This window comes from Pteropus vampyrus, unplaced genomic scaffold (genome assembly GCF_000151845.1).
Source record: "Pteropus vampyrus isolate Shadow unplaced genomic scaffold, Pvam_2.0 Scaffold818, whole genome shotgun sequence".
Lineage (NCBI taxonomy): Eukaryota > Metazoa > Chordata > Mammalia > Chiroptera > Pteropodidae > Pteropus > Pteropus vampyrus.
In genome coordinates this window covers 153,837-181,245 of record NW_011889599.1, presented here as the reverse complement: position 1 = coordinate 181,245, position 27,409 = coordinate 153,837, and the positions used below count along the sequence as shown (strand labels likewise).

At 49.2% G+C, this 27,409-nt stretch overlaps 1 protein-coding gene and 1 non-coding gene across 2 annotated transcripts in view; both read right to left on the bottom strand.

Annotated features, from left to right (window-relative positions):
- The window catches only part of EEFSEC (eukaryotic elongation factor, selenocysteine-tRNA specific), a 152,697-nt gene that overhangs the window by 20,014 nt on the left and 105,274 nt on the right, over positions 1-27,409 (bottom strand). The window contains exon 5 of the mRNA XM_011385874.2: positions 23,515-23,671. Within this exon, the coding sequence (XP_011384176.1) occupies positions 23,515-23,671 (157 nt within the window). The remainder of the gene's footprint in view (positions 1-23,514; positions 23,672-27,409) is intronic.
- Positions 160-278, bottom strand: LOC111734153. The gene has a single exon (XR_002778338.1). It is a non-coding gene; the product is annotated as a 5S ribosomal RNA (ribosomal RNA).

Below are 27,409 nucleotides of genomic sequence, written 5' to 3'. Positions count from 1 at the left end.
CTCCCTGATCTAAATTTCACCTGAGTTCCTCTTTACTCATCAAAGCTCTTAGATGACCAGCCCAGAATTTCTCAAATCTCTTCTCTGCCTCTCTGCTTTTGCCATATCCATTGCCACCACCTCTATTGCTTACTAAATTTTTCTTTTTTTTCTTTTTTACGCCTACAGCACCAGGTCTTCCTAGGTGGTCACCCATTCAAGTACTAACCAGGCCCGACCCTGCTAAGCTTCCGAGATCAGACGAGATCGGGCATGTTCAGGGTGGCATGGCCGTAGACCTAAGTATTTCTTTAAATCAACTCATTAGTTTGATCAGAAAACATTATATGCTACCATAGGCTGACACTCAGGATCCCTTGTCACCCATAAAGCACACATTAAAAACAGATACATAACTAGAAACATTGTCTATAGGCTTATTTGTGTGCCATCTCAAATCCCCCTTAGACACCCCAGGAGGATCCAACTAGCACGCTGCTTGGATCCTGGGCATTCCTCCCCTCGTAGGTTCTCAGACCAGCCTACCTGTTAGTACCATCTCCTAAGCCACAGGCTGGGGAGTTGGGGGCACTGGGCTTAGTGCCAGCCTCAGAATTCAGCTGTGGCCCTGCATGAGGCTCTCCTGCTTGGTCAGTGACTTTGGTGGAAAGGGACTCAGAGTCAACAAGGCAGTGCACGTGAAACAACCAGTGTGTGCATAACACATGGTAAACCGTAGTGTCACTATTGTAGTGAGGAATGGCACAATGGCACATCCTCCCACTGAGTTCTGTGGGAGGATGCCCTATAAACTCTATAGCTGCAGTTATAATCTGGCTGTCAGTGGGTCAGGTTTGGCCCCTAGAGATGCTTTAAAAAGAGTAAATCAGTTGCCAGCGTTTAAAAATGTGGCCTGAATTCTCAGGGCAACATGTGGCCTTAGGTGAGCATGGGACATCCCTTCAGACAGGGTGTGGTCTCCAGACACCGTGGTGATCCCCATGTAGTTCCAGCTAGGCCACTCACCTATGCTGCCTGCCTGGCCCCAGTGGCATTCTAGTTTTCTGGGTCCATTCTAAAAGCTACAGAGCTACCTTGTCATATGTCTGAACTACAGCAGCCATTGATTGGTTGACCCTGATGGCTGTCTGGGGAGCTTGGAAGAATCCAGACTGCCTGCCACATCTTGGGGTGACACAGGAAGATGCCAGAGGAGGAGGAAACTGGGATGGGGCAGAGGCACTTGGAGCTGTGCCTCTGACAGCTGGTGCCCCTTCTCTAATTTCCGAGCTGTGAGGTTTGGAGAAGTCACTGTGGTAGGAGTAGTGTTCTTCCCTACGTTCTGTTGCTGCTATTGTAAGGGCAACGCTAGGCAGGCCCTGCACCATTCTGGCTTCTGTTGTTTCCCCTGTGAAACTGGATAGCAACACCACCCTCATCAGACCATGGGAAGAGGAGTAAGAAAAACCCCCAGTGTACTTGGTCCAGTTAGAGACTCAAAAATGCCACTGAAGGAGAATTGGAAGCTCTGCTCCACATGGCCACTCTCCAACCTGGGATGCATTCGCACAGGTGGGGGGCAATATAGCTGCCTCAGGGCCTGCTCTATTCCTTCTCCAGCAACTGGTGTGTATGTGTATGCGTGCATGGAGGTGTATACATGCCTGTGCACGCTGGGGGGAGACAGAGTGGGGATAATGACCTGGACAGGGTTGCTGTGAGGCCTACGTGAGTTAGCAAGGTCACATAGGCTGGGTCACGTGAGCTGGGCTGGGTCCTGAGCGTCCCCTCTGTCACTGTGTCTGGTCTGGTCTGCTTATTACTCTCTGTCCCTGAAGCCTGGACCCCAATCACCTCTGATGCTACACCTCATAAAATGGTCCATGAGATCTTCTGGAGGTCCCCTGGGCCTCTGCTGGACTCTTCACAGACCCACCATCCCCTGGACGGAACCCTAACCTCTTCAGGAGTCAAGGTGTCCTGGGTCCCCCACAGCCCAACCACCCTGGACAGAGGGAGTGCTCTCTCCTGAGCAGAGCTGAAGCTCCCTCTGCCTGGAACATCCTCCCGGAGGCCATCTCCCCCACCCTTCAAGTCTGAACTCAGTGCCACCTCCTCCAAGAAGGCCTCTTTCCTAGATAGGCCCAGCTGCTGTTTCTCTCTGTGTCCATAGACAGAGATGCCTGGCTCTCTTTCCTGGGACCTACCATTCTCATCAGAGACAAAACAGAAAAATGCTAGCCTGGGAGCAGGCATAAGCTTCCCAGCATTTCTGAAATATTTGAATAACTCACCTTCAAACTCAGGACATTAGATGTGCAATTCTGAATTTCTAGTTTATCTTGAAAAACCTATTCTCATTCCCATCCTGAAGCAGTGAGTTCTGTGGAAGGCTGCAGCTACCCCTTCATGGCCTGTGCTGAGCCTGAAACCACCAGCTACTCTCTATCACTGCCATGCACTGCTTCTTTTATAGGAGAAGTTCTCCTCTTTTGGGTCCCTTGCCCATCCTTGAAGGTACACGAGTTGGCAACCTGGCAGTAAAAGCATCTGAGCCTGAGCCCCAGCACCTCTGGTCCCAGGTCTGGCAAAAGGTCAGGAGAGGTGGGCATCTGCCAAGTGCTGGCTAATGTCTGTTGGGCAGGGTTTAGTCCAGGCTGTGGCAGCCAGAAGGCACACACTGTTTCACTATTGTTCCCCCAGGGAATTAAGGGTAATAGCCAAGAGCTCAGGCTGAGCGTCCTGACTGCTAGAATACAAACCCTGGCTTGTGCACTGCTCACGTACAGTGTGGCTTCATATAAGAAGTCTGACTTTCCGCCACAGTCTCCTCATTTGAAAAATGTGGACAGCAACAGAGACCGAGCAAGTTAATATATCGGAAAGCACTGAATAATAGTAATCATTTTTATTATTACTGCCCCTTCATGACCACCTATGTGTATCTACCATGTATCATTCATTTACCATGTCTTACACATATCTACTGAGTATTTACAATGCACCAGTCCCTGTTCCAGGTGTGGAGGATACAGCAGTGTATGGGTTAAGTTTGCAGGAGGGACAGACGTAAAACCAATAAATAAATGAAGGAGAAAATTTCTGAGAGTGATAAGTGCTGCAAAGGAAGTATAGCACAGTGACAGAGAGTGATGGAGCTGAGTCTGGGGCTGGAGGATGCTATTTTAGATGGGGTGGTCAGGGAGGCAGGTCTAAAGCCTCAAAGACAAGGAGGAGTTGTCTGCGACGATCTGAGCGGGGAACACAAGAGGGGGCCTCGCTCAGGACCTCCCTGGGACAGGAAGGAAGCTGGTGTGGCTGGGGGAGGGTATTGGGAGGGCAAGGCTGTGCAAACCTCATCCTCGCCATCCACAGTGGTCTGTCTCTCAGGGAGACAGCAAGTGGAGGCTCTATCTGGACCCCTCTGCCAGTTTCTTTTGAGTGCAACTAGGACTTTGATTAAATGTGTTTCTAGCACAAGGCTGGGGTGGGCAGTGGAGAAACAGGAGGAAGATGGGTACATGTTATCTTTTCTTCTCTCTCTCTCTCTTTTCTCTTTTTTCAGGTTCATCCTAGTACAGTTGTGAGGATATGGAGAGAGAAAGGACAAGAGTTGAGAGTGGCAGGAATTTATGAGCTCAGAGTGCAGCCTGCCTTTGGTGAGGGTGAAGGAAAGGGGCTCCTTTTGCCAAAACAATATTCGATTTTTTTAAAGGCAGCTACAAAGCCATGATTAAGCTCAGGGCCCTAAAACAAGCCTATAAAATTGAAAAATATTTATCTGGAAGGGTGGCAAGTCCAATAAAAGTTTTATGAATGTTTTACAACTGCCCTGTTAGGAAGCTGGCCTCTCACTCACCTCCCTCCTGTGAAAAAAAAAAAAACAATACACATACAAACACACACACTCACTGGCACATACATACTCACACGTGTGGACACATACAGACTCAGACATACCTGCAGAGACATACAGGCCACACAAGCTCCTGCTGGTATCACATTCTCTCAGGTGGGCACAGGGCTGCTGGGAGAGGATTGGAGGCAGTACTATCTCTCTCTGAGCCTGACAAGTCTGGAGGGACCTGTACCCCACAGCTCAGCCAAGACTGCCAGCGTCTCAGCTCTGGGCATGCTGCCTCCTCCTTTGCCATGTGTTCTGGCTCTTGGCTATAGTGTCTGCCCTCGGCAGGCACAGGCCCCAGGCCCTCCTGTTGTCTCTGTGTTCATAGCAGGCTAGCTAGCACCCCACTGTCCCAGGAGAGTCGTCTCAAGGTCCAGGAGTTTAAAGGAGGCTTTCTGATTTGAGGCCTTAGATTCCTCTCCTCTAGCCGTCCAGAGGGCCTACTGAGAGGCCAGATTTTCAGGGGCTTTATTCTTCATAATGACTCAGGAGAGTGTTAGGACTCCCATTTTAGAGAGCAAGAAACTGAGACTCAAGAGCCTTGCCTAAGGTCATCCAGGAAGTGGTCTCACTTCCTGTCCCGAGGTTGTAGACAAAGTCTAACACTAGGCCCAGGTATGAGTTAGCTCTGCTGACCTCTCCCACTGTTCTCCACTACCCCTGGGCCGAGCCACAGGCCTTCCTGTCCTTTTCAGTGCCTCAAGGCCTTTCCACAGACTTCTCCTGGCCACCCGAGTGAGCTAGCTACAACTTTGTTTCCTAAAAAGTGCTCTAGGTTCCATTAAGGCCTCATGAAGCTGCCCTTTCTCTGTAATACCTGCCCTTCTCCTCCATGGTGCCTATCTACCCAGAAGCATGTGCTATTGTGAGACTATCTTGACTATCCCTTTTGTGGAGCTCCGGGAGGGCAGAGACTGAGCAATTTTTCTTGCCATTGAGTCCCCAGCCGCAAAGGTATAGCACAGGGGAGGTGAATAACACGCGAATGAGCAAGCAAGAAGCTCCAGAGTCTGGAGGTGCAAGTGGCTTCTCCAAGGTCCCCACTGGTTCTGGGCTGGTTTCTAAAGGTGAAGACTAACATTACACAGGCTGCTAGAATTCAGTCTTGCCTTGCCAGAAGCTTACCTTTGCCTCAGAGATCAAATCATCTACTGCTTGGGGCAAGGCCCAGATCCAGAGGCCAGTTTCCAGCAACCAGCAATTCCCTTTCTAACAACAGTAAGGACTAGCACTCGGGCGGAAGACCAACTACACACCAGGTACTCGCCAGGTGCCTCCAGGTCCCAGCTCACTTCATGAACTTCACAGTCCCCTTCTAGAAGGTAATGCGACAGACTCCAGATATGTGAAATGATCAGAAGTGGTGGTGGTGGTGGGTGGGGGGAGGGGCATCAGGGGGTAGCACTGCTCAGGAAAGGTCCATTCAAACCCACAGTTGTCTGACTCCAAGTCACAGATGGAAATGGCCTCTAGCAGAAACCGGACAGAGCAAATTGGGAGCCCAATTTACGATTAAATACCCAGGTTTCCCTTCACCCCTGGCAAGAGCAAATGACAACCCCCAGCTCTACTCTGCAGCAGAGGCTGGAAAGATTCCTGCAAAGGCCAGATATGTAGGGCTAATCCTGGGCCTCCAAGAAACCAGGTGAGCACAAGCTTCTAGGGAGAAAGCTGTTCTGGAAATCTGGCAATGGCACCCCACTTTTGGCAAGAAATGGTAAATGTGATAAGGTAGGGGTTGGTGGGCTGGCAGATGTGTAAATGGGCACTGCCATCTGGCCAGTCCTTGTTTTGCTTGTAGACACTCACATTCTAGGGCCAACTACGTTCCCAGTACCTACCTAAAGAAATGCTCTGACACTGCTCTGCAGAGGAAAAAGTGGAAACCCATCTGTCCTCAGTAAGGTAACAGATGTACAAACTGGTACATGCAGACCATGGGATAACACGTAGCAGTCAAATGAGTCAACTAGAACTGTTGCATGGAACAGCAAATTCTGAAATGAAAACAGCAAGTGTTCTAAAATACTTGGTTCAGAGTGAGACCAAGTATGTAAAAACTTAATACCCATAAACCATCAGTACGGTTTGGGATGCAATCTTATGTAGGGAGAACACAAAGATGAGATGAGGCACCAGGCCCCCGACTTAGGGGAGGAGGTGTTACCTCCAAGGAATTGGGGCAAAGGTGGGAGCTTCTACTTTCATCAGTAACATTCTAATTCTTAAAAAAAAAAAAAAAAAGACAAAAGAGTGTGTGTGTGTGTGAGATTTGAAACGTGTCAGAATACTCATATCTGTTTGACCTTGCTGGTGTCAGAAGTATTCTGTTCTGTATGGCCAAAGTTTTTCATGGTTAAAGCCTTTTTTTTTTTTAAAGAAAATCAAGTACTGATTGAAAGGAGAAAAGGTGTAGGGGACACAAGATGTAGGTCACCAGCTGTGCTCTGGGAAGTCTCTGCCTAGGCATTTGCATGCTCGGGGCCTCAGTTTCTCCCTCTGTCCACTGGGGATAATGATGTCAGTCTGGCAGCTGTCATGAGAGCTGGCTTTGCTTAGGTGAGCCTGGCACCTGAAATGTCTGTGACTGAGAATCTGACTGGTTAGGCCAGTTACCCTCCTTGTTCCTTATACACACTGGCCTATGAAGTACAAAAAGCCAGAGACTCACTCACAGGATACCTGGGGAAATAATGCAGCATCGAAGTGTTGTGACAGGGAAGCAGTGGGTACCATGGGGGCAGTTGACAGGGCTAAATCTCAGCTAGGGTCAAGGAAAGGCTCCTGAAGGAAGCTATGATCCCAAAGAAGATATTTCCTTAGTCTTAAGTTTCTCTTTTGTTCGCAGACTTCCTTCTAAATAAGTCTCAGGCCAGGGGCCTATATTGGCTGCCAGGGCACATACCCCAAGGTAGCCTCTTCCTGGGGGCCCTGTTCTTACTGTGGCCACAGTGAAAAAGCCCTGGCACTGCCCCATGTGGATGACATGGGACCATGCTCATGGCGAGTATGGCCAACAGATGGTTACTGTCCACTGCGCTGTTTACATTAATTGCAGATATTTTTAACGTATTGTGTTACTCCATCCATCTCTGTGAACGGTCCGTCTTGTAAAATTCTTTTAATGATGCTATTTTTTCTTGCCTATCTTCATCATCTACAATTATTTATAATATCATTGTCTTTGTTTCAAACACTGGGTATAAACATTGTTGTAACAGTTCTTCGATGGGGTTCATAGAATTTTTACAATTGCTTTGAAATGCTTCAATGGCCAAAGGGGGAGGAGATCGGTCATTTGTTTAGGATAAAAAAGACATCGCAAAGTGCTCTCTGCTCTTGGTGAAAGGTCCTCCTCTGTCAAGATGGCTTCTAAGAGAGGCTGACCTTGTCAGGGGCAGTCCCTCCCAAAAGGCCCAGGCAGCCCTTCGGGGTGGGGGGTTGGCAGCAGCTAGCTGGCTGCTGGATTAGGTTACAGAGCTGCCTTCCCCACAGACGCTGGGGCAAGATCCACAAAGGCCACTGTCGGGGTAAGATGCTAGTGAGAAAGACAAATGGTTTGTTTTCATTTTTACTGGGATTTTCTGAAACCTCAACTTTTACCTCTCACCTCTCTTCAACTTTCTTTTATCCCAACTCTGTTTTCCAGAGTATCCTTGGCTGCTGGCCTGCTGTGTGGGACAGAACCCAGTGGAATGCCCATGACAGCCTGGGAAGAGTCTACCCTCACCTCAAGGTCACTGGGGGTTGTCCACAGTCATCCCCAACAAAGCTGGCTTCAGTCCTCTCTGTCCAGGGATAGCCAGTTTACTGAAGAAGTCAACTGCTTGAATAGGGCCAGCATGCTATTGGGCCAGCAGCTAGCCTGGGGTTTAGGGGTCAGAAAGAGGACTGCCTGAGTCTCCTTGCCCCCGCACCTGCTTTCCTGTGCTCCTTGTGAATTCTCAGGGGCTCCCACAGGCAGTTCGCTAGCCTCCCTGGACTACCAGGACCATCATCCTCAAACACACCTCAGGTCCTGGCCAACTCAGCCTCAATACTCTCAGTGACTCCCCAGTGCCTGGGGTACATAGAAGCAGCATGGTCCCTGTCCTTAGAGGACTCACAGGTAGTCCTTGAGTCTAGTAAAGGGTGATTTGTCCTTTCAGGCTCTGGGAAGCCCTCCAATCCTCAGCTTCCTCCCACAGTGTCTCAGATGGACCTCCTCCATGGCCCTGGCCAGAGGCGGGTGACAGAGCTGCCTACTTGTGACACAGTTGTCCCTACCTGGGGACTGAGTGGCTGAGGACAGGCCTTGAGTCTGAGCTCTGGGTTCAGGACTCAGCATGGAGCAGAGGGATTTACACTGAATGGAAGAGAGAATGTCTCAAATGCCTTTGGACTGGAGCTGTGGATACCAAGATAGATAAAGGGCTGTCTTGGTAGCAGTGCCTCCTGGTTGCACACGGCTTAGGGAGACAGAGTTTATACCCTGGGGATCTGAAAGTCAGAATCCAAGAGGTACTCAGGGTGGGAGCTCGAGGTGGAGAATTATGGCAGGCAACTATAAACACACTAGGCTGTGAACTGCACCCTCTTCTCCATATATCTGCTTCCTCTAAGTCTCTTTAAAAGAAACTTGGATATGGCAAAACGATTGACCTCACTAGTTACCAAAGAAATGCAAATAAAAACATCAAGATGCCATGTTCCATGTATCAACTTAGCCAGGATAAATAACATGGTGGAAAATAGACACCTTCAGGCAGTGCTAATGGGAGTATGAAATGACATGATACTTTTGGAAATCACTTCCCCAGGAGCTTACAAGAACTTTTTAAATGTTTATAGTATTTTATTTTTAAAAAATCAGAATAATTCAACTTTTGATAATCCATCTTAAGAAAAATACCCTATATTTAGATAGAGATTTATACACAAAGATGTTTCCAGCAATGTTATTTACGATAGAGAAATTGGAAACACCTAAACATGCAACAGTTGCCTAAGTGACTCATGGCACTTCATTGGGGGATGACTGCGACACAGCTAAGACTTTATGTACCTGTTGTGTGTCACATACTGTGCTAGTGTGTAGGTGCCTTTACATCTCACTGCATATTTAGATCTCACAGACCCCATGCAGGGCAAAACATAATCCCCATTCTACAGATAAGGAACTGAGCTCTGGAGGAGTTTACTCACTCACCCAAGGTTATTGACTTGGTAAGCAATGGGGCTGGGGTTTGAACCAAGCTCTGTCTGAGGCTGGAGCCCAAGCTCTTAAGCACTGCACATTCGATCTCTCCTGAAGACTACAACGTAAACCAGAAAAAGAGAAAAGAAAAAGCTTGCATAATTACAGTAATTGAAAAGAGAATCAAACTCAAAATTGTATACATCATAACTTCTTAATTACATAATAAGAAGCCTTTGCAGAGAAAAAAACAGAAGAAATCAATTGGAAATATTAATGATAGGACTATGGGAAACTTTTTTCCTTCTTTTTATTTTTCTATAACATGCAAATTTCACTGAATGAGATTACTATTACTTTTAGGTTATAAAGAAGGTTTGTGATTTTTTTCAAATCACGTAAAACATCTCATTTGGAAGCAGATACAGTATCAAGCCTTGACCCTTGTGTGGGAGGGGTGCCCCTGCTGGGACAGGAAGAGGCTTTCTTTCCCCAAGTGACAGTGAACAATTGTTAGCCTGTATGGTGAGGGTCCCACCAAACCCTTGGGTGCAGAACAATAACCTGTTCCTGCCACAAGTTCTAAGCAGAATTCTCCCCTATTTTCCAAGAGTCATGACTATTGTTCACTCTGCTTAGACTTCTGAGGCCTGGTAAGGCCACTGGCAAATTCTAACATCCTTACTGCTTTTGACCTCACATATTGGTGGACCAGGCCTAACGAACAACTTTATCCTTGCCATTAGACTAGTCACTAGTGATCAGGAAAAGGGAAGGTTTGTTAATAGCTGAAGGGATAGGGGCCCTTCCTAACCCACCATGCATGTACCATGGGGCTTCCTACAAAGGGCCCTGGGGACATAGGGAGACTCAGCTGGGGCACTCAGCTTCACCTCTGGGAGAGGTGCCCAGGAAGACTGGTGAGAGGCCACAGCAGTCTAAAAGTTTCAGGGAAAGAGGCCAGCCCAGGATGCTAAGGGGGGCACTGTGGAGGGTACTTCCCATGGTCTTGAGGCTGAGCGGAAATTAGGGGTGAAGTGAGAACGGCGGCATGATCACTGGGCATGCCTGCTAGCAGCAAACACCTGTCACTTCTGCTACTTCTTGCAACAGCCTCTTGCTTTCCTTGGGCAACAGAAGTTAAAGCACGGTCCACCTTCGGGGCCAGGAGCAGCCATGACCCAGGCTGGCTGGTACATGCTCCCAGCCACAGTGCTTGTTTGGGGATGGACAAGGGGCTCTGGCACTTTGGTGGTACTGAGAGAGAGAAGTCTCTACTAGACTTGCAGCTGAGAAGACCATCCAAAGGAGAACTTGGTTGGGGGCAGCTACCAGAGGAGGGCAGGGCTGAGCCTGGAGGACAGTGGCTAAAGCCTTGGAATCTAAGAGCTAAGCCCTGCCTAGACACAGAACCACTGCTAGACTTTTTCAGGTATGTAGATCAACTGAATTAAGGCTTCAGTAGTCCATTCCTCAATCCCATCTAGCTTAATGTGATGGTCTGGAGCATCGCAGGGGTATGCTTATACACATGGCATGGCAGGAGGCAGATGGGGTCAGAGGACCAGAGGTGGCATCTGAGCAGAGCCCAGAGGATCCAGCAAAAACAGCAGAAGGAAGGACAGCTACATGGGCCCATGTAGGGCTCGGGGGCAGCATGTGGGCCAGAAAGTAGGAGTGGCAGAGCAGGCAGGTGGGAAGGAGCTGAATGTTACCTAAGGAGCCCGGACCCCACTCCAGACAAGACGAGACAGTCACAGCAGCCTCCACAACAAGCTGGTGTATGCCCACCGTGAGGGGGATTGTAGGCCAGGAGTTAGTAAAGCAGGGGCTGTGAAGGCAACCAGAAGTATGTGCTCACCTAATAGTCAGGTGCTGGCAAAAGTCATCTGAGAGTCAAGACATTGACCGGTCCCCAGAGACACAGACATAAACTTCAGGTCTTACTCTGTGCTTCATTCCCAAGTGACAGCCTGCAGTTCCCATGCACAGGAAGGGAAAGAAACTCACATTTACTGAACATTTACAAGGATCTAGGCACTTTACATACATTTTCTCACTTTTCTATCTCAATCCTGAAGGCAAGGAATGTTCCCTTTTTTCATATAAGAAAACTGAGTTCCAGGGCATTCTTGTAACTACTCCAGTGGTAGGGTCGAGCCAGAACAGGAACTTCTGGAATTTGTGTTGGGCCCTGAGCTCAGGTCATGCAGAGCAGATGCACAAGGGAGTGAACTTTCAGAGATGGGGAACAGAGGTGTAAGAGCGAGGACCCTGCAGCCAGACAGCCTGGGTTCTAATCTCAGTGTTGGGACTCAACAGTTGTGTGACTTTGGGCATATTCCTTTGTGCTTCTATTTCCTCAACTGTAAAATGGCAATTCCAATAACTGTAATGGTGATAGCATCTTCTGTCAGGTTTATTATGAAAATTAAATGACATTATTATGTGTAAAATATAGACTAGTACATGGCACATAGTAATAAAATATAATCTTTTTTCATACTTTTAAAAAAATTTCTAACTGATCATCAAGTCACGAACATTGAAGAAACTCACATTGTTTTGGCCACCTTTGTCATGCCTTTATTCGTGTGTATTTATTGAGCCCCTACTACTGCCAGGAACTGGGGTGGGGTCTCCAAGTCTCCCTCTCAGCTGCAGATGAAATTATAAGAATCTACGTGAGAGTAAGGAAGTGTCTACTGATGGAATGGTTCAAATTGAAAGCCTGATGCATGAAAAAGTCACGTGAAAGTTCAAAGATGACTCTGTGAGCTGAGTGACTGTAACGGAAGACCCAGCATGAGCTGGCTGTGCAGTGTGCCATGACTTAAAGACTCACATAAACAACGTTGTCACTGACTAAATATCTTCTCAGCATCAAACTCTGGGCTAAGCACTTCACACATGGGTTCAAGCTGTTCTCTCAACAATGTTATAAAGAGTTAGTACTGGCCTTTTCCTTCTACAGACCAGACTAAAGCCCAGAGAGGCAGAGTTACTGCTCCAGGTATCACAGCTGTTAATGTAGATTTAAACTCTCACTGCTGACCCTGAGCTGTTTCTGCACATACCAAGCAATACCTGAAAAAGTCCTGCAAGGAGATGTGACCCAAAGTCCACTGAGGTATCACTGGAGTGAGGAGATTGTGGGTGATATTTCCCCCCAGATTTTGAAGCTTTCTTTCTAATATAATTATGCAACTTTCATGAGTCAGAAATAGTTTAAGATAAACACACGACACCAGGATCTTTCTGGTTACCCCCCATCCAGAAGTGACCTACCCCACAGATGGGCGGCTGAATGGATAGCCAATAGTCAAGACACACCACCCTGCCAGGAAAGCTCCCTAGAAATGTACAAGTAGTGACCCTGACTGCTGAGCCTTACATAAAGAAACACTAGACCACAAGAACCCTAGCTAGAAGCAATGGTCTCTAACTTACCAGTAGGCAGCAGCAAGCAGTACACTCAGCTCAGGGCCAGTCCCCTTACAGGCCAAGGGTGGCTCCCAGAGGACAGAAACTGCCTGAGCAAGACAATAGCCACCTGTAACTCACCAAGTGCCATCTAAACTCAGCTGGGTCGGAAAGAAGGCCCCGGGGGAGGATGAGGGCAAGAGCAAGGTGAGCCCAGAGCCCATGTGTTGAAGTGCCAGGTTCTCTCGACTGCCCAAACCTACCTGGCTCCACGTCTCCTGGAATTCTACAATCCACTGGGGTTTTGCAGTTAAAGTGGGGTCCAAACCCACATCCTCTTCCACTGCCCAGCGATGTGACCTAAGCAGGGCCTCGCTGAGACATCTGTACAATGTAGACCACATGAGCCTTTGGTTACGAAATTCTCAGCCTGGGGTGGTTCTATATTGGCTCCTATTAGTGTAGTGACCAGTGTTATTGTTGTTATTATCACTGCCCCACCCCCCCACCGTCCGATCTCCCTTGGCATACCCGCTCACTAGAAGGAGGCCAGGGGAAGCTCAGAGGCTAGATGGAACAGAACTGAGATCAGTATCAGCTGCAAACCCTAGGTGAGCACTGACCTCGCCAGGCACAATTCTAGGCACCTGAATAGACAACTTGTTTCATCCCCACCATAGTCTCTCCCAGGAGGGCTGCTGTGCGGTGTGGCCCTGAAGTCAGGGTAAAACCTGGGATGAGTGATTTAATGTCTGGATAGTTCCCAACTTGGAGGGCTGTTGTGATGCTTCATCCTCACCCCTCCATAAACTATATAATGTCATCTATGGAAGACACTGAAGACAGAGTCTGGCGCACAGCAAGGGCTGAACACTGGCCAGCAGCAGAGGCTGAAACAGTCCACGCTGGACCTTGCCCAACTGTCTCAGGCTCTCCTGAGCTCCAGCATTTGGGTGAAGAGAGATTTTTCTTTGGCCAGCTACACCCCGTTGTTAATAACTATACCTACCAAGGCTCACTGAATACGTATGAAATGCTTCTGTTAATGAGGTGAATTCAAAGTGTGGGAGAACCAATGCATGAGAGGTTCTTGTTCCTTGCACAAATGTCTTTGACAGCCTTGAGGTTTTGGGGCACATGACCAGCTGCAGTCCAGGGCACTGGGTATTAAGACATGAGAGCTGGCAGAACTGCCCAAGTCAACATCATTCCATAAGAGGATGTAGGGCCAGCTCTGGTTTCTGGGACTTTCTTTCAGGTATTTAAGACTGTTGGACGATTGCTGATCAAGGCTTTCTGGAGAGACAATACTTAGCCAATCACAAGAGTTTCACTTACCACTGCTTTAAACATTAAAACAAATACTCAGTTTACTCTGATGACTTTATTTAGGCAGTGTGAATCAAATGAAAAATACGAACTTTCCCTAAAACCAGAAGCTGGTAAAAAATTAGAAAGTTTTAGGGATTGCTAAACAGAGAGAAATATTTCTCAAAGAAGTTTCACTCAATTTGTCAAGAGTCCAGGGACAGGTATTGTGTTTCCTAGCACATGTTAGGCTGGAAAAAGCCCCTCCCTCCTTTTAAGGCTGCTGGGTCCAGATTTCAGGGGCCTCCCACCACTCCAGTGCCCAGAGAACATCCCAAAAGACGAGGCCTCAAGGATGAAGTAAGGCACAGCGCTGTGCATCACCTGTGCTTAGGCAGTGCAGGCGCTTGGTCTGAATGGGTTGTGTGACCTGAGGCTTCCCTGGGACCTGCCCTGCTCAGGTGCCACAGGGCACCCAGAGGAGGCTTGAGGTGGAGGCTATTCAAGATGCTCCCTCCTCACCCCTCCTTTTACTGCATCCCATAGGCACTGAGTCACTGCAGCCCTCCCATCCTACCCCTGGCCTGCTCTCCACATGTCTACTGTCCCAGCCTTGGGGCCTTCAGTCTTGTCCCCTCCTATTGGCTGCCAGGGAGAGCTTTCTAACTGTATGTCCTTCCTTGCATACCACTCACCATGGTTCCTACCCTCTACTTAGGCTGGTGGTCCTCAATTGGGGCGATTTTGTTCTCCAGGGAAATGTCCAGAGAAGTCTTCTGTTGTCACAATGGGAGGGGGGCAGAGAGAGATTTGTTACTGGCACCAGTGAGCAGAGGCCAGGTATGCTACTAACCATCCTGCAGTGCACAGGACAGTCCCTACCACAGGGAATGACCCAGGCTCAAATGTTAGTTGTGCAGAGCTGAGGAACCCTGACCTGACAAAGGTTAGATGCCAAGAGTGGGGTTCAGGGCCTCAGGCTTGGAATTGAAAGTGAATAGTGGGAGGATCCCCAGGGGGCTCAACTATGGTTTTTCCATGTAAGACTGTTTAGAAAAAAAAAGTTCCATTCCTTTAAAAAAACGGTTCCAAAACAACCATTTTAAACACGACAAACTAAATGAGTTAGTAACATATGAAACACTCAAAATGTCTTACACATTACAACCAGCAATGAATATGCCACACTCTTTATAGCCTCTGTGCGGTAGCATGCTCTGTTCCCTCTGTCCTGAATGCTTTTCTTCCCTTTCTCTACCTGAGAAAAGCCCCTCAACTTCAAAGCCAGCTCAGGCCTTACTGTGCCCCACTCCACTCTGGAAAGGAGTGGTCACTCCATTTGCCCTGTCCCCACGGCTGTAGGGCACAACCATAGTGTTTGTCGCTTTCTGTAGTCATCACTAATAGACTGGTGCCCCCTTGCGGAGGGGCAGAAATCAATTTTCTATGTGTTCGGGTCTGACTGGAGCAAGGAGGGGCAGAAAGACAGACGGACAAACGAAGAGGGGGAGAGAGAGGACTCCAAAGGCTTTGGGAAGTAGCAACTTCTTCCTCCATAGGCCCTGGCCTGTGGACACCCCTTGATCAGGCCCCATAGAGCCAGCTCTGCCTCATTACTGCCAGACCAGAGCTTTAACCTTGACTTCCAAAGGGACCTCCTAAAAGCCCTCCTCCAAACAGGCTACAGAGGCCTCAGGAGTGGGCACAATTGCTGAGCGGGGGGCCCTACTTTCCTTCTACATCAGCTATCTCTGGGCCACATGCTATCTTTGTCTCCTCTTTAGCCCTCTTAACAACCTCCTTAACCAGTGACCCAACCTATATCACCCACAATGGGCAATTGGATGTCACATGCATCTTGAGTGAAGCACTAAGAAAGGCACAAGATGGCCTTTGTGGGGTTCATTCTACATATGCACACCAGAACCTAGTCATGAAACACCAGACAGACCCCAAGAGTGCATTTGGGAAACAATGATCTAAAATACAAAAACATCAGTATCAATGAAACTAAGAGACATGACAACAAAGCACGGGGTATGATTCTTCACTGAATCCTCCATCAGGAAAATGGGTTTTGAAAGACATTATTGGGACAATTGGGAAAATCAGAAAATGGACTGTATCTTAGGTACTATTGCGTCGATGTTAAATTTCTCAAGTAATAATCATATGGTGGTCATAGGGGAGAATGCTCTAGTCCTTAGGGGCACATGCTGAAGTACACAGGTGTTGCTGAGTTCCAATGCTAGCATTCAAATGGTTCAGCACACACACAGAAAGCAAATGTGACAAAATATTAACAATTGTGAAATCTAAAGGAATGAGTGTTCAATAAACTATTATTTCAGTGTTTCTATATGTTTGAAGTTATTCAGAAAGTTGGGAGGAAAAACCCTCAAAATAACTCATCTTATAGATGAGGAAACAAAGGCTCAGAAAGGTTAAAATTCTAGCCAGGATTCCAACTCAGGTCTGGCTGACTCCAAAGCTCTTATTCTTTGAAAGTACCCTACTTCTAACCTCCCAGAGTGGGCAGAAAAGGCTGAGCAGACACAACCGTACCCCTGCCAACATCTTTCAGTAAAAGTCATTTTGGTCCTCCTGGCAGGGGCTACTCTTGAGGCAGTCAGCTAAGAACTCTGAAATCCCAAGGACAAGTTGTCCAAGAATCCTTTCCAAACTGAGTCTATAGTTACAATTGGGTGGGTGGGTGGGTGTGGAGAACACATTTTAAGGGAAAAGAAAACCAGTTTTATTTCTAACCCCAGAGGGAACATGCAGCCTAACAGTCCCTATCACAGGGCCTGTTTATGGGACACCACCACACCTATGACACCTCAGGGCTCCAGTGACTCCTCCTTTTGGCACCAAGATGAGTTTTAATTCTCTTTGCTGGGTTTTCCAGAAGCCTCACAGCTGCATGGTGTCCATGAAAGAGGCCCACTTCCATCTGGGAGCCTCCAGGGTCCACTGGGACAGTCGTCCAACTCCTCTGAGCCTCTGTGGCCTTCAGGGAAAAGGGAAGAGGGCTGCATGCAGCAGGAGGAGGCTGTGCATCACGGACCTGACACCGAGAGGCTAGGCACAGTGGCCCGCATTTGAGACCTGGGAGATTTCATGTAAAAATCCTGTTTCCCAGTATCTCATGAAAACCTGGAGATCTGATCACACTGTGGCTAGGCTGCAGCTCCATAACACTGACATGGATCTGAGCAATAGCTGCCCACCAAGGACAGGGTGCCTGACTCAGCCCCTGCCTGGAGGAGCCTGTGCTTCTAGGCACCAGCACACAGCAGGGGCATCTTTGTACACAAGCCTGCTACAGGCCCTGCAACAGCTCTTCTCTACACTTAGTACAGAGACAAACATCCTTCCTCAGCTCACTGGTCCTCACCAGGGTGTGGCCCCAGCATCTGCTGGGTCCCTGAGCCCAGTTGTTCCTGTGCTGATCTCTTCTGACTCAGAGCTCTGCTCAGACCCCTCCTCTGCTTGGGACTTCTACTCATCCTCCAGGGCCTGGTGCAAGGCCAATGCTTGGGGAAGCCTTCCTTTCCTCAGACTCTGTTAGGGTCCCGCTATATGCTCTTCCTGACATTTCACATATTCCCTGCACAGCTTGATATGATTTGCCAAAATACAAATGCCTGTCCATCTTCCCAACTGCTAGAGGATGAATTGTCTCTCCCCTCAAATTTCTATGTAGAAGTCCTAACCTCCTGTACCTCAGATGTGACACTATTTAGAGACAGGGCCTTTTCAGAGGTAATTAAGGTGAAATGAGGTCATATGGGTGGGCCTACTCCAAGAGGACTAGTGTCCTTATAAGAAGAGGAGATTAAGACACAGACATACAAGGAGGCAGGAGCATATGAAGACCCAGAGAGAAGACAGCCATCTGTAAACCAAGGAGAGAGACCTCAAGGGAAACCTCAGTGGATATGTGCTACCCCAGGTGAGGGCAGATATCTGGTAGGCGAAAACAACACACAACCCTAGCCACCATTTACAGAGCCCCTGTCCTGGGTCAGATATTGTGGGTGGGAATTATGTGATCTAAGCTGAGCTCTGTTCCTGGAAATCAGAATTATTCATCTCATGTTAGTACTGAAGCTCCAAGTCAGGGATGGCCTACCGCAATCAGAAGGGACTGCAGGCAGCATGAAGGGTCCAAGCTGCCTGACTCTGGAGGCCATGCCCTGTGCTGAGCCAGGCGACCTTCTAAGAACTGGGCTGGTGGCCCCTACAGCCTCGGCCTGTCCTGCCACCCTCCTAAACTGATGCTAGGCACTGAGAGCCAGTGATATGGAAGGCCTGGTGCTGCTCTGCTGAGTGCTCAGGCCAAGGAAGGTATCCCAGGACTTTCCTTCCACAGCCAGTGTTCAGGACTTCCCTTTCCCGGTCAAGACTCTGTTACTCCTGGTACCTCAAGGGCCCAATAAACAGCTAATGAAAGACCAATGAGAATAGAGGTCTGGGCTACCTGTCTGAGTCCTAGGACACAAAGGTGACACTGTATGCCCACTGTTTCAGTGCAAAGGATCTAAGGTGGTCCGCCTGAACCTCAGTCCTGTGAAAGAAGACTGGAAGGGTTCTAACAGACAAGTCAGCTGCAGTGCTTCTGTGCCCCTTGCTTCTGGTGGCTACTGTATGGGGGACTGAAGAGGCAGACAGAGACTCTGGGCTCTTATCAGTTCTGCAGCCGTGAGCAAGGGGCCTCAGTTTCCTTACCTGCAGAATGGGATGAGTCAGATTAAACAGAGGCACTCCCTGCCTTCCCGGCCATGCTGACTGTGAATTGTTGGTCTGTGCTTTTGTCTCTCCCATAGGGAGGTGCCTTGGGGCAGGACTCTGTTAGAATGGTCTTGGCATCCCTGGTCCTGAGCCTCCACTGAAGTTTGTTGAGTAGGACGGGCTGGCACCCTCTCCTTTAAAGTTGTCTTTAAAGAATTAGAGCTCCCAAAGCCATTTCATCAAGAGATGGCTGTGCAGAGGAAGTCCAACGACGCTGGTGCCTGCCTATGTTCAATGAATTTCTAGGGAGGCCCACAGCACACTAACTACCAGGCTCCTTGGCCCCCATAGGCCTGGGTTCATCCATTTGTTCATTCCAGTCCAGTCTGTTGCACTGAACTCCTTCATTTATTCATTCGTGCAAGCAACATTTCCTATTCCATGGAAAGCCATCCCTTTTGGCTTGGCAAACTGTAGTCCCAAACCCTTGCAGATAGGCTCAGAGGGCAGAAGCTGAAGCCAGGAGGCCTAGGGACCCTCCTCAAAACACTTGTTGGAGGTAACCAGGCGGTGGCCCTTCTGACGTCCAGCCACTCTCCCAGGGGCCAAATGGCGGCACCCCTTTCCTACTGGCAGCAAGCTCAGAGACCCTCTGCTCAAGCACACACCAAGCAGAATGACCACACAGTTCCCTTTTCCCACACAGGCCGAGGGACAGAGCTGCACTTTCAAACCTCGCTACCTGCCTTGTGCATGAGAAAACAAGGCTCGGGGAGTGTCTTGAGCAGGTGTTCTGGATTCAAATCCCAGCTCTGTAGAACATGAGCAAGTTGCACTACTTATCCTCCAAACTTCAATTTCCTCATCTGTGAAATGGGAATACTCCAAGTGGGTATAAGTAACAGCCAGCCTTTCTAGGAGCTTCCTAGGGCCCTCCTCTGACTGCTGTAATGGCTCCTGAGTGTTGGCTCCTCCTGACGAGCAGCAAACATAAGTTTCCTCTGAGTTCTTACTGGAAGTACAATTCCACAGGTTTTTTTTTTTTTTTCTTTTCTCATCTACCTAGAGTCCATTAAGTTGTGCTTAGTAATTATTAAAAGGTTATTAAAGATCACCAAAATTTGATGACCCTAAATGAAAATCAGCAGGACCTGAGACCTCCATGTCAGAGTTTGAGAATCTGGTCACTTCACAAAAAGACCAAGTTCCTGACACATAACTGGACTCTTGGCAGGTGGGGCAGGGCCCACAGAAATGATGAGGCCCTTGCTGGGGCCGCCAGTAGCTATGGGTCTCAATCATTGCTGCTCTGGCTTTCCTAAGGGGAGTAATCTGCCTGCAGCTCTGTGACATGGTCAGATTCATTTGCTGCGAGTTGTGTAGTGATGATGAGGGGCAGTGATGCCCATTATACCAGTTGTATTTGGGGCCTAGAGTTTTCTAGTGACAAGGCTATAAGCTCTGTTTGCACTGTGGGCTATCCCCACTGGACTGCTAATGCAGACCATGTACAATCTTCCTCAAATCGCCATTTCCTGGAGCACCTGGTGGGAGATAGGCCAACTGTCACAAATTTGGGCCACTCAAAAAACTTGTCACATCCTATCAAGGCATCCATAACAACTTCTGGGTCACTTTAGGGTTATGGGACAGTGTTTCATGAGATGAAATCACGTGTGTATGTTCGCTTTCACTCCTAGAGTCAATAAGCAGTGACTCGAAGCTGTCAAGAGTGACATGTCCATTCATCTTCCCACTTGACTTTTCCCTGGTTTGATGTCATCAAAGAATTCACTTCCCCTGAACAGTAGGATGTGTGGGTAGTGGGAGCTGTTGTCCTAGCCTACTATCCAGGCTGCTTCTCAGAGTGGAAGCTGGTGCTTGGGGCATTGACACAGAGTAGAGGGTGAGAGCAGTAGGACAGTGCTGGCCAGGGTGAGCCACAGAAGGCCAGGCCACTGTGCTTCATCACCCTCTGGGCAAGGTACCGAGCCTTCTGAAGCTCTGACAGCTATCTAGGAGTGAACTGGGGAAGGCACTACAGCTCCATAAAACACTGTTTGCATATTATAGTTCAGCTTTGATTCTTGAATCTGAGGCCCAAATGTCCTTTCTGAAATTCAAGCAGTAGTTACAAGTCACTATGGGCCAAACCCAGCCGAAGGCATGTTTTGTTTGGTTCAGACAATTTTAGTTTTTAACCAGGAAATTTTACATAATAATTAAATCAGGTAAAATTTGATCCCTGGACCTATACTCCCATACAGCAAGATTTGGTTGGCACCAGGTAGCAGTTCTCCAGGTCACCACAGTCTCCACCACTCAGTATCACCTGCTACCTGGCCTCTTCAACACTTGCTTGGCCCTGCCAGCATCTGGCCTTGCCACCCAAGGTGAGAGCCCAGAGAGAGCTTGTGGGCCTGGGGGTTAGGGGGCGGATGGGAGGACACCCAGAGGGCTCTTGAGTCTGCCTTCTCCAGCTAGGTCATCCTGCAGAGCCAACAGGGAGTCAGTAAGCTGCATTTGAACCCAGACACATTCACAAGCAGAGGGCTTTGACAGGCCCTCTGAGCCTCTTCCTGATCCAGGGAGCCTCTAATCCTGTAGCAGCATAACCTTGGGCTTCTCCGCCCCTGCACTCCCAACTTGCAGCCAGCAATGCTCTCTCCTCTTTCACATGGCACTGATGGCTTGAGTTTATTGAAGAGTCTTTCACAATTAAGGCACTTCAAAAAAGTTAAAAGTAATTCTTTATGGGAGGAAACGGCAGGAAAAGACAAGGAGGTAGGGGTGGGTAGTGAGGGTGGGTGGGATGAAGGAATCTGACCAGTTATATTTAATAAAAAGCTTAAAAGCCATAAACAGGAAGCAGACCTATTAAATAGGCAACACTGACCTAACAAAGGAATGTGAACTTGAGTTGACTGAAGCAGCGTCACCATGTCTCCCCTCCCTCCACTCCTATCCAGAACCCAGGGCCACCAAACAAGCTTCCTTTTACGTTCTGGCCTGTTTGGAGAACACCGCAACTCTGAATTTGCCTTGGGCTAGAGGAAGGGGAATTGAGGGGAAGGTCAGCACAATCCTATGTACCCCAAAAGAGGCAAAGACATGCCCTCTCCTCTGCACCAGTAGGGCCCCCAGCAGCCTGGGGGAGGGGCAAGTGCTTTGAGGTGCAGCTCCTTCCACCAGGCAGCTTTGCTCTTGCTCTCCCAGGACCCTGCACGCCTCCTTCCCAGATGGCTCCCACAGGTGTGGGCCCAGGGCCCTGAGGACTGAGGGCTGCCCACTGGTCTGCCTGGCTCAAGCCTTGTGCATGTTGCCTGGAGCCCAGAGCAGAGCACTGGGGGCCCCAAGTTTGGCTGAGGTAAGGACCAGAGATGCAGCTGAAGAGCAGCGGATTGGGTAGGGCAGGATCTTGAAGCCCAGAATCAGGTCTAGAGGCTCCCACTGGTATGTCACCTCACCTGCCCGGAGACAGTCTCTCCATAGGGTAATGGGGCTCAGCCCCACCTGGACAGGGCCTTGGGGCACAGTCAAACAGCAGAGCCAAGTATGCAGGGAAGCAGGCCTTTGAGGACTACTGCTCTCCCTCATGATAAGGCAAATGCCACATGTGCCCTCTGGGCTTTAGGGAGGATCCAGGAGGCAAGGCTCCAGCCAGGCTCTTGGGAGAGGAGGTGCTGGCTTTGCATGGTGAGTTGCCAGGAGCTGGGAGTCCTGCTTCCTACTTGGAGCCAGGGCACTACCCTATCTGGAGATTTTACTCAAAAAACTACACGCCAAGATCACATTGCTCCCCATGACTCCCTCCCTCACAGAATACAACCCAGAGTTTTGCAGCTATGCAGAGTACAGCAACACACTGATGTGAGGTTAACTATAAAATCCTTCAACTTTGTGGCATGTTGGATCACTGTCACATCATAATGCTGTGGGATAAAAGATAGTGTATTGGTTCATTCCATAAACCTGCTAACACGGAAGCATCCCTTGGTCCTTATCCTGTCGTCAGGTGCTATAGCAGAGCCTCGGCTGGCATCAAACAGACCTCCATGCTTGAGCCACTCCTGCCCAATTCCCTGTCCTCAAATGCACACCAAGCTCATCCTCACCTCATGGCCTTCGTACATGTCTCCCTCCCTCTCCTAGGCACCGTCTTCCCTAGGTATCTGTATGGTTCCCTCCCTTTCCTAGGTCAGGCCTCCACTCGACTATAACCCCTTCAGAGAGGTCTTCCCTGACTGCCCTGTCCAGACAGCACACTTGGCAATTTTTGGCCATCTCCCTGTTTTATTTTTCTGTGCAGCACAGTCTATCTTTACTGAGTGTGTTCATGACTGTCCCCTCCCACGACCACAGCACCTTGTCCAGTGCATAGTGTAGGACCTCAGGAAAATGGGTATGGGAAGAGTGCATGGGTAACAAAAGGGTTGACAGAGCTAAAGAAATCCAATGGCTCAATTTCTAGCAGCAAATGCACACCCTTGACCCCACCACAGGCAAGGCCAATTCAGACCGAGTGGAGGCTCAGTGGGGTCTGCTAGTCTCAAAAGGAGGTGGCAACTCACATTCTGGGAAAACCTACTGGCTACCAAGGCAGTGAGCCAGGCCCTTGGCAGTCTCAATCACTAACTCCCCGCTCCAAACTGCCTGTCAGATCAATATTGTTATTCCCACTTCACATACGAGCCATGTGACACATCCAAGGTCACTCCACATGGTCATAGAAAAGCGAGAACTCAGATTCAGAGCTTGAACTTGGCCCAGACCAGATACTGACTCCACATTAGCCTTCTCCAAGATCCACACTGGCATTCCAGCCATAAACTGGTGGGACCAGAGGCCATGCCATCAGGTAGGCTGAGCCCTGCATGTCGGCACAGGCAGGCCTAGAACCCTGAGCCAATGGGCACTGTTGGGGCATCATCTCTGCCATCTCTCTATGGCCTGCCAGCACCCAAGAACAAGAGGAAATAACCATACTCACCAGGGATGTGGATCTTGAACTTGCCACTCTGGCCGAAGGCACTGTCAATGACCCCCAGTTCCCCAGTGGACAGGTGCACCTTGAGCCCCACAAAGAGCTGGATGTTGGTCTCCTTTTTGAACAGGGAGCGGCCAATCACGCTGTAGTCATCTATCACCTGTTCACACATGCCCAGCCCCGGAGAGAGAAAGCATCAGTGCCCACTGGAAAAGGCTAAGGCAACACCCTCCCAGGTGATCAGTCCCTCTTACCAATAATGGAAAGTAATGGAGCCATTATGATGACCAACCCCTCGTCACCATCACTACCTACCACCACTACCACCTACTGAGCCTGGGCTGTACGTCAAGCAGCTGTGAGTGCCTTGTGTGGATCAACATATTTAGCCCCACAGCAGCAACACAAGAAAGGCACTCTCTCCACTTTACAGATGTGGAAATAGAGGCACAGCAGAGTCAGGTCATCTGTCCAAAGTCACAGAGCTCACAAGGTAGGGGTAGCTGAGAATCCAAAGCTGTCCTGCCTATACCTTCCTCTGCATGGCCCTGCCTGTCCCCAGCATTAGTCTAATGACCACTAGTGGCACTCTCTTTATGACAGCTTTTCCGGATAACCCAGGCTGAGAAGATGATATCTACTCCTGAGCTTGCATCCAGGCTTTCTAGAACATACCTCACCCTCTCTCTGGTTTCCCCTCCCATGAGGTGCCTCTGGGAACCTGGTCTCTGCCACCCCATCCCAATACACATGCATATTTCAGCCCAAGGCTTTTTACTCCCTCTGCCCAGAGCCCCCTTCCTGGCCTGGCCCACATCTACTTCATAGCCCCACTGTCCCCTCCTCTACAATGCCCTCCTGTCTCTATCCCAACAGAAGTCCTATTTCCCCTGGTTCCCTAGAGTCCATGCCAGGCTCTCTGCTGCAGAGCTTGTGCTCCCTTGCCTCTTGGTGGAGGCCCTGGGCTGAGAAGAGAGACACATGTGCATGAAAAAGTTTGGTAAAGCCCTGATTTCATCATGAGCTGTATTCATCTTGAACCTTCTCCCCATGGGACTGAGTGTGGACTGAAAGTATTAGTCTCCTGCTCCTGAGGCCTCTTAAAGCTCAGGTACTCCATCTGGGAAAGATGGAATGACCAGGAGGCCTTGGCCTGCTAGCCTCCCTGCCCTGCCCAGCTCCTCTCCAGAGCCTGTGTTAGGAAGGTGCTGGGCCTTTGTAAAAGAGAAGTAAGAATACACGTGCATGCATGTTAAAGACCAGACCCTACCCTAGATGATCTCAGCAGGGCTGATATAGTTTCTTCCTGAGATTTGCTGCTCTTTGGAGAGGGGCCCATGCCCCTCCTGGCCTCTGTCACATTGGATCCTGCACGGGGGCCACAGAAGGAGAAGGACTTGGGGAGGTTCCCCCTATTCTTCAGCCCCCAGGTACTAGCCTGTGTGCTTTCTGGGGACACAGGATCTGGTCCAAGCAGTGTGGAGGCCAGAGGTGTTGCCAGCAGTGGGACCTGCCGCATCTACCAGGCTCCTTTCCTGAGGCGGAGACTCCCGGGGGACTTCCATGGACTGGGCTCTCCTTAGCCCCAGAAACTTCAGCTAAGATTAAGCCATGGGCCCCAGACGGATTGTTTTGAAAAGCAGAAACTGTCCCATTTACCCTAAAAACCTTTTGGAAAAACATATCCTGTTCTATTTGATTCATAGTGCCAGATAAAAGGTATTTGCATTCCTCCTCTCCCGGGTGATGGATGAATTGGATACAAATAATGATAAGAATAATCATTTCCACTTGTACGGCCATTTAGAATTCACAAATCTCATTCCCACACGTGAACTCCTCCTCGTCCTTCAGGACTTGACTCCAGCAGAGCAACCCTTGCAGGCTGGGGCTGCTGTGGGCTCTGCCCTCCCTCCTCGGCTCTGTCTGTCTGTGGGTGCTGCTGCTCCTGCTGCAATGGGTGTTCAACAAGACTGGTGGGCGAACTGAATGCAGATGGTTCCTCTGACCTGCAGAACATGCAGTCAGGGCAAATAGATGTCACTAGCCCCAAATGCTTTCCCATGCTTCCCAGCTCCCAGGACCCTTGGACCACACCCACAAGAATGGCCTGCATGTGGAGCTCTGTTCCCAACATCGTCAGGAGCCTTGAAGGCAGTGCCCCTCTATTTACATTCAGCAGTCCAGCCTAGCACAGTAGGTGCCCAAGACCCAATGGCTCTGGACTAGCCATTCCACATTCCCCATGACTGAAGGCACTCACTGTCACTTTCCGTCCCCAGCTCAGCCTCTACTGCCAAAACTGCCTGTCACTGGGAGAAAGAGAGCATCTCAGAGCCCCTCAGTCCCCCAGCCCTCAAAGCCCCTCAATCATCAGAGCCTCTAAGCACCCCTCGGCCTATGCTGACCAAGGCATTAGGAGGTCCCACTGATCCCCTGAGCACCTTTATCTATAATGATTTTCATTCCTGCTTCAGAGAGGGCAGAGCTGAGCTCAGAGACAAGACCTGAGTAGGCTGCGGCCACCTGAGGTAGCGGTGCAGCAGAAATGTAACTCCCAGTCTGTTGGGCCTTTACAAAGCAGAACAAGACCACGGCCAACTCATGCCAAGCTAGAGAAACAAGCAAATGGTGCTGCCTGGACACCCTGGGCCCACTGGGGCAGCATGGGAGGGTCCCAGCCCTTGGCTACCTAGAGACAGATGTGGCTGAGCTGGGAGACCTGCCCAGGCATGGCGGCTGGCCAAGAAATGAAAAAGGGCAGTGTCTGCACCTGGAGCTTCCACACTACTGAGAGAACCACCTTCTAAAGGCACCAGAGGGACCAAACAAAGTAACGAAAATAGGTGTTCTCTTAGACAGCAAGTCCTTGCCATATTCACAGTACTGCTCTCTCTTTCTTCCACTGAGAGCCTACCATGTGCCTGGTGTATAGCTGAGAACAAATCAAAGCTCTTGCCTCAAGAAACTCATGCATATCCTAGGGAAAGGGAATGTTTACACCACCCTCTGCCCTCCTGCCTGTGGACCGTGCACTGGCAAAACAGGGTGCCCATCTCTGTACCAGCCCCTGGTGCTCAGCAAGGGCTCCAGTTGAGGCCTTCATGTCCACTGTGTCCCCAGAGGCCATGGCTCACTGCACCCTATCCTGTCACCCCTCTGTCTGTCTCTGTTTTCAGAGGGCAGAGCGTTCCCTGACTGTTATCTGTTACTCTTCATTGTTCCCAAACAGGACACAAGATCTGTGGAGGCAATAACATGTCTCCTCCACAGCGGCGTTCCCTCACTGGATGATCCCTGCATACCAGAGTAAATGGTGACCACATGCCTCACTGTGGTTGCTGGGACATGTGCAGTGCTCACTTGTGTCTGTGGTCTTTCGTTTTTTAACAGCTTCAATGAGGCACAACTGATAGACAACAGCATGCATATATTTAAGGTACGTCATCCTATTCTTCCCAGAAAACTGAGTCCAGACCGTCATTTTTCAGTAAGACATAAAGAGGTTCTGGCATAAGAGAGAGATATTTGGAATCCAATTTCGGCAATAGCTGACTAGGCAAAGAAAACCTCGCAATTGGCGCTTAGTTTTGGGCCTTGAGAAACTTAGGACACCATGAAGCCTATGTGGATCCAAGTGCAGTCCTTGTTGAAATATCAGATGTCTCAAGTATTGAACCTGAGTTTGGAAAAATTGTAATTTTTCTTTGAGACCTTATGTCCCTACAAGGCCAAAGTTCTAACAGATGGATACTATCTTCCTGTGAGGAGACCTGAATAGACGAGTAAAGAACCTTTAGGGAAAATTATATCGTCCAAATTAGTCTCCAAAATTTGTGAGAAATAAAAAGGACTTTCAGTAAAACCCTGAGGCATTGCTGCCCAGGTAAATTGTTTT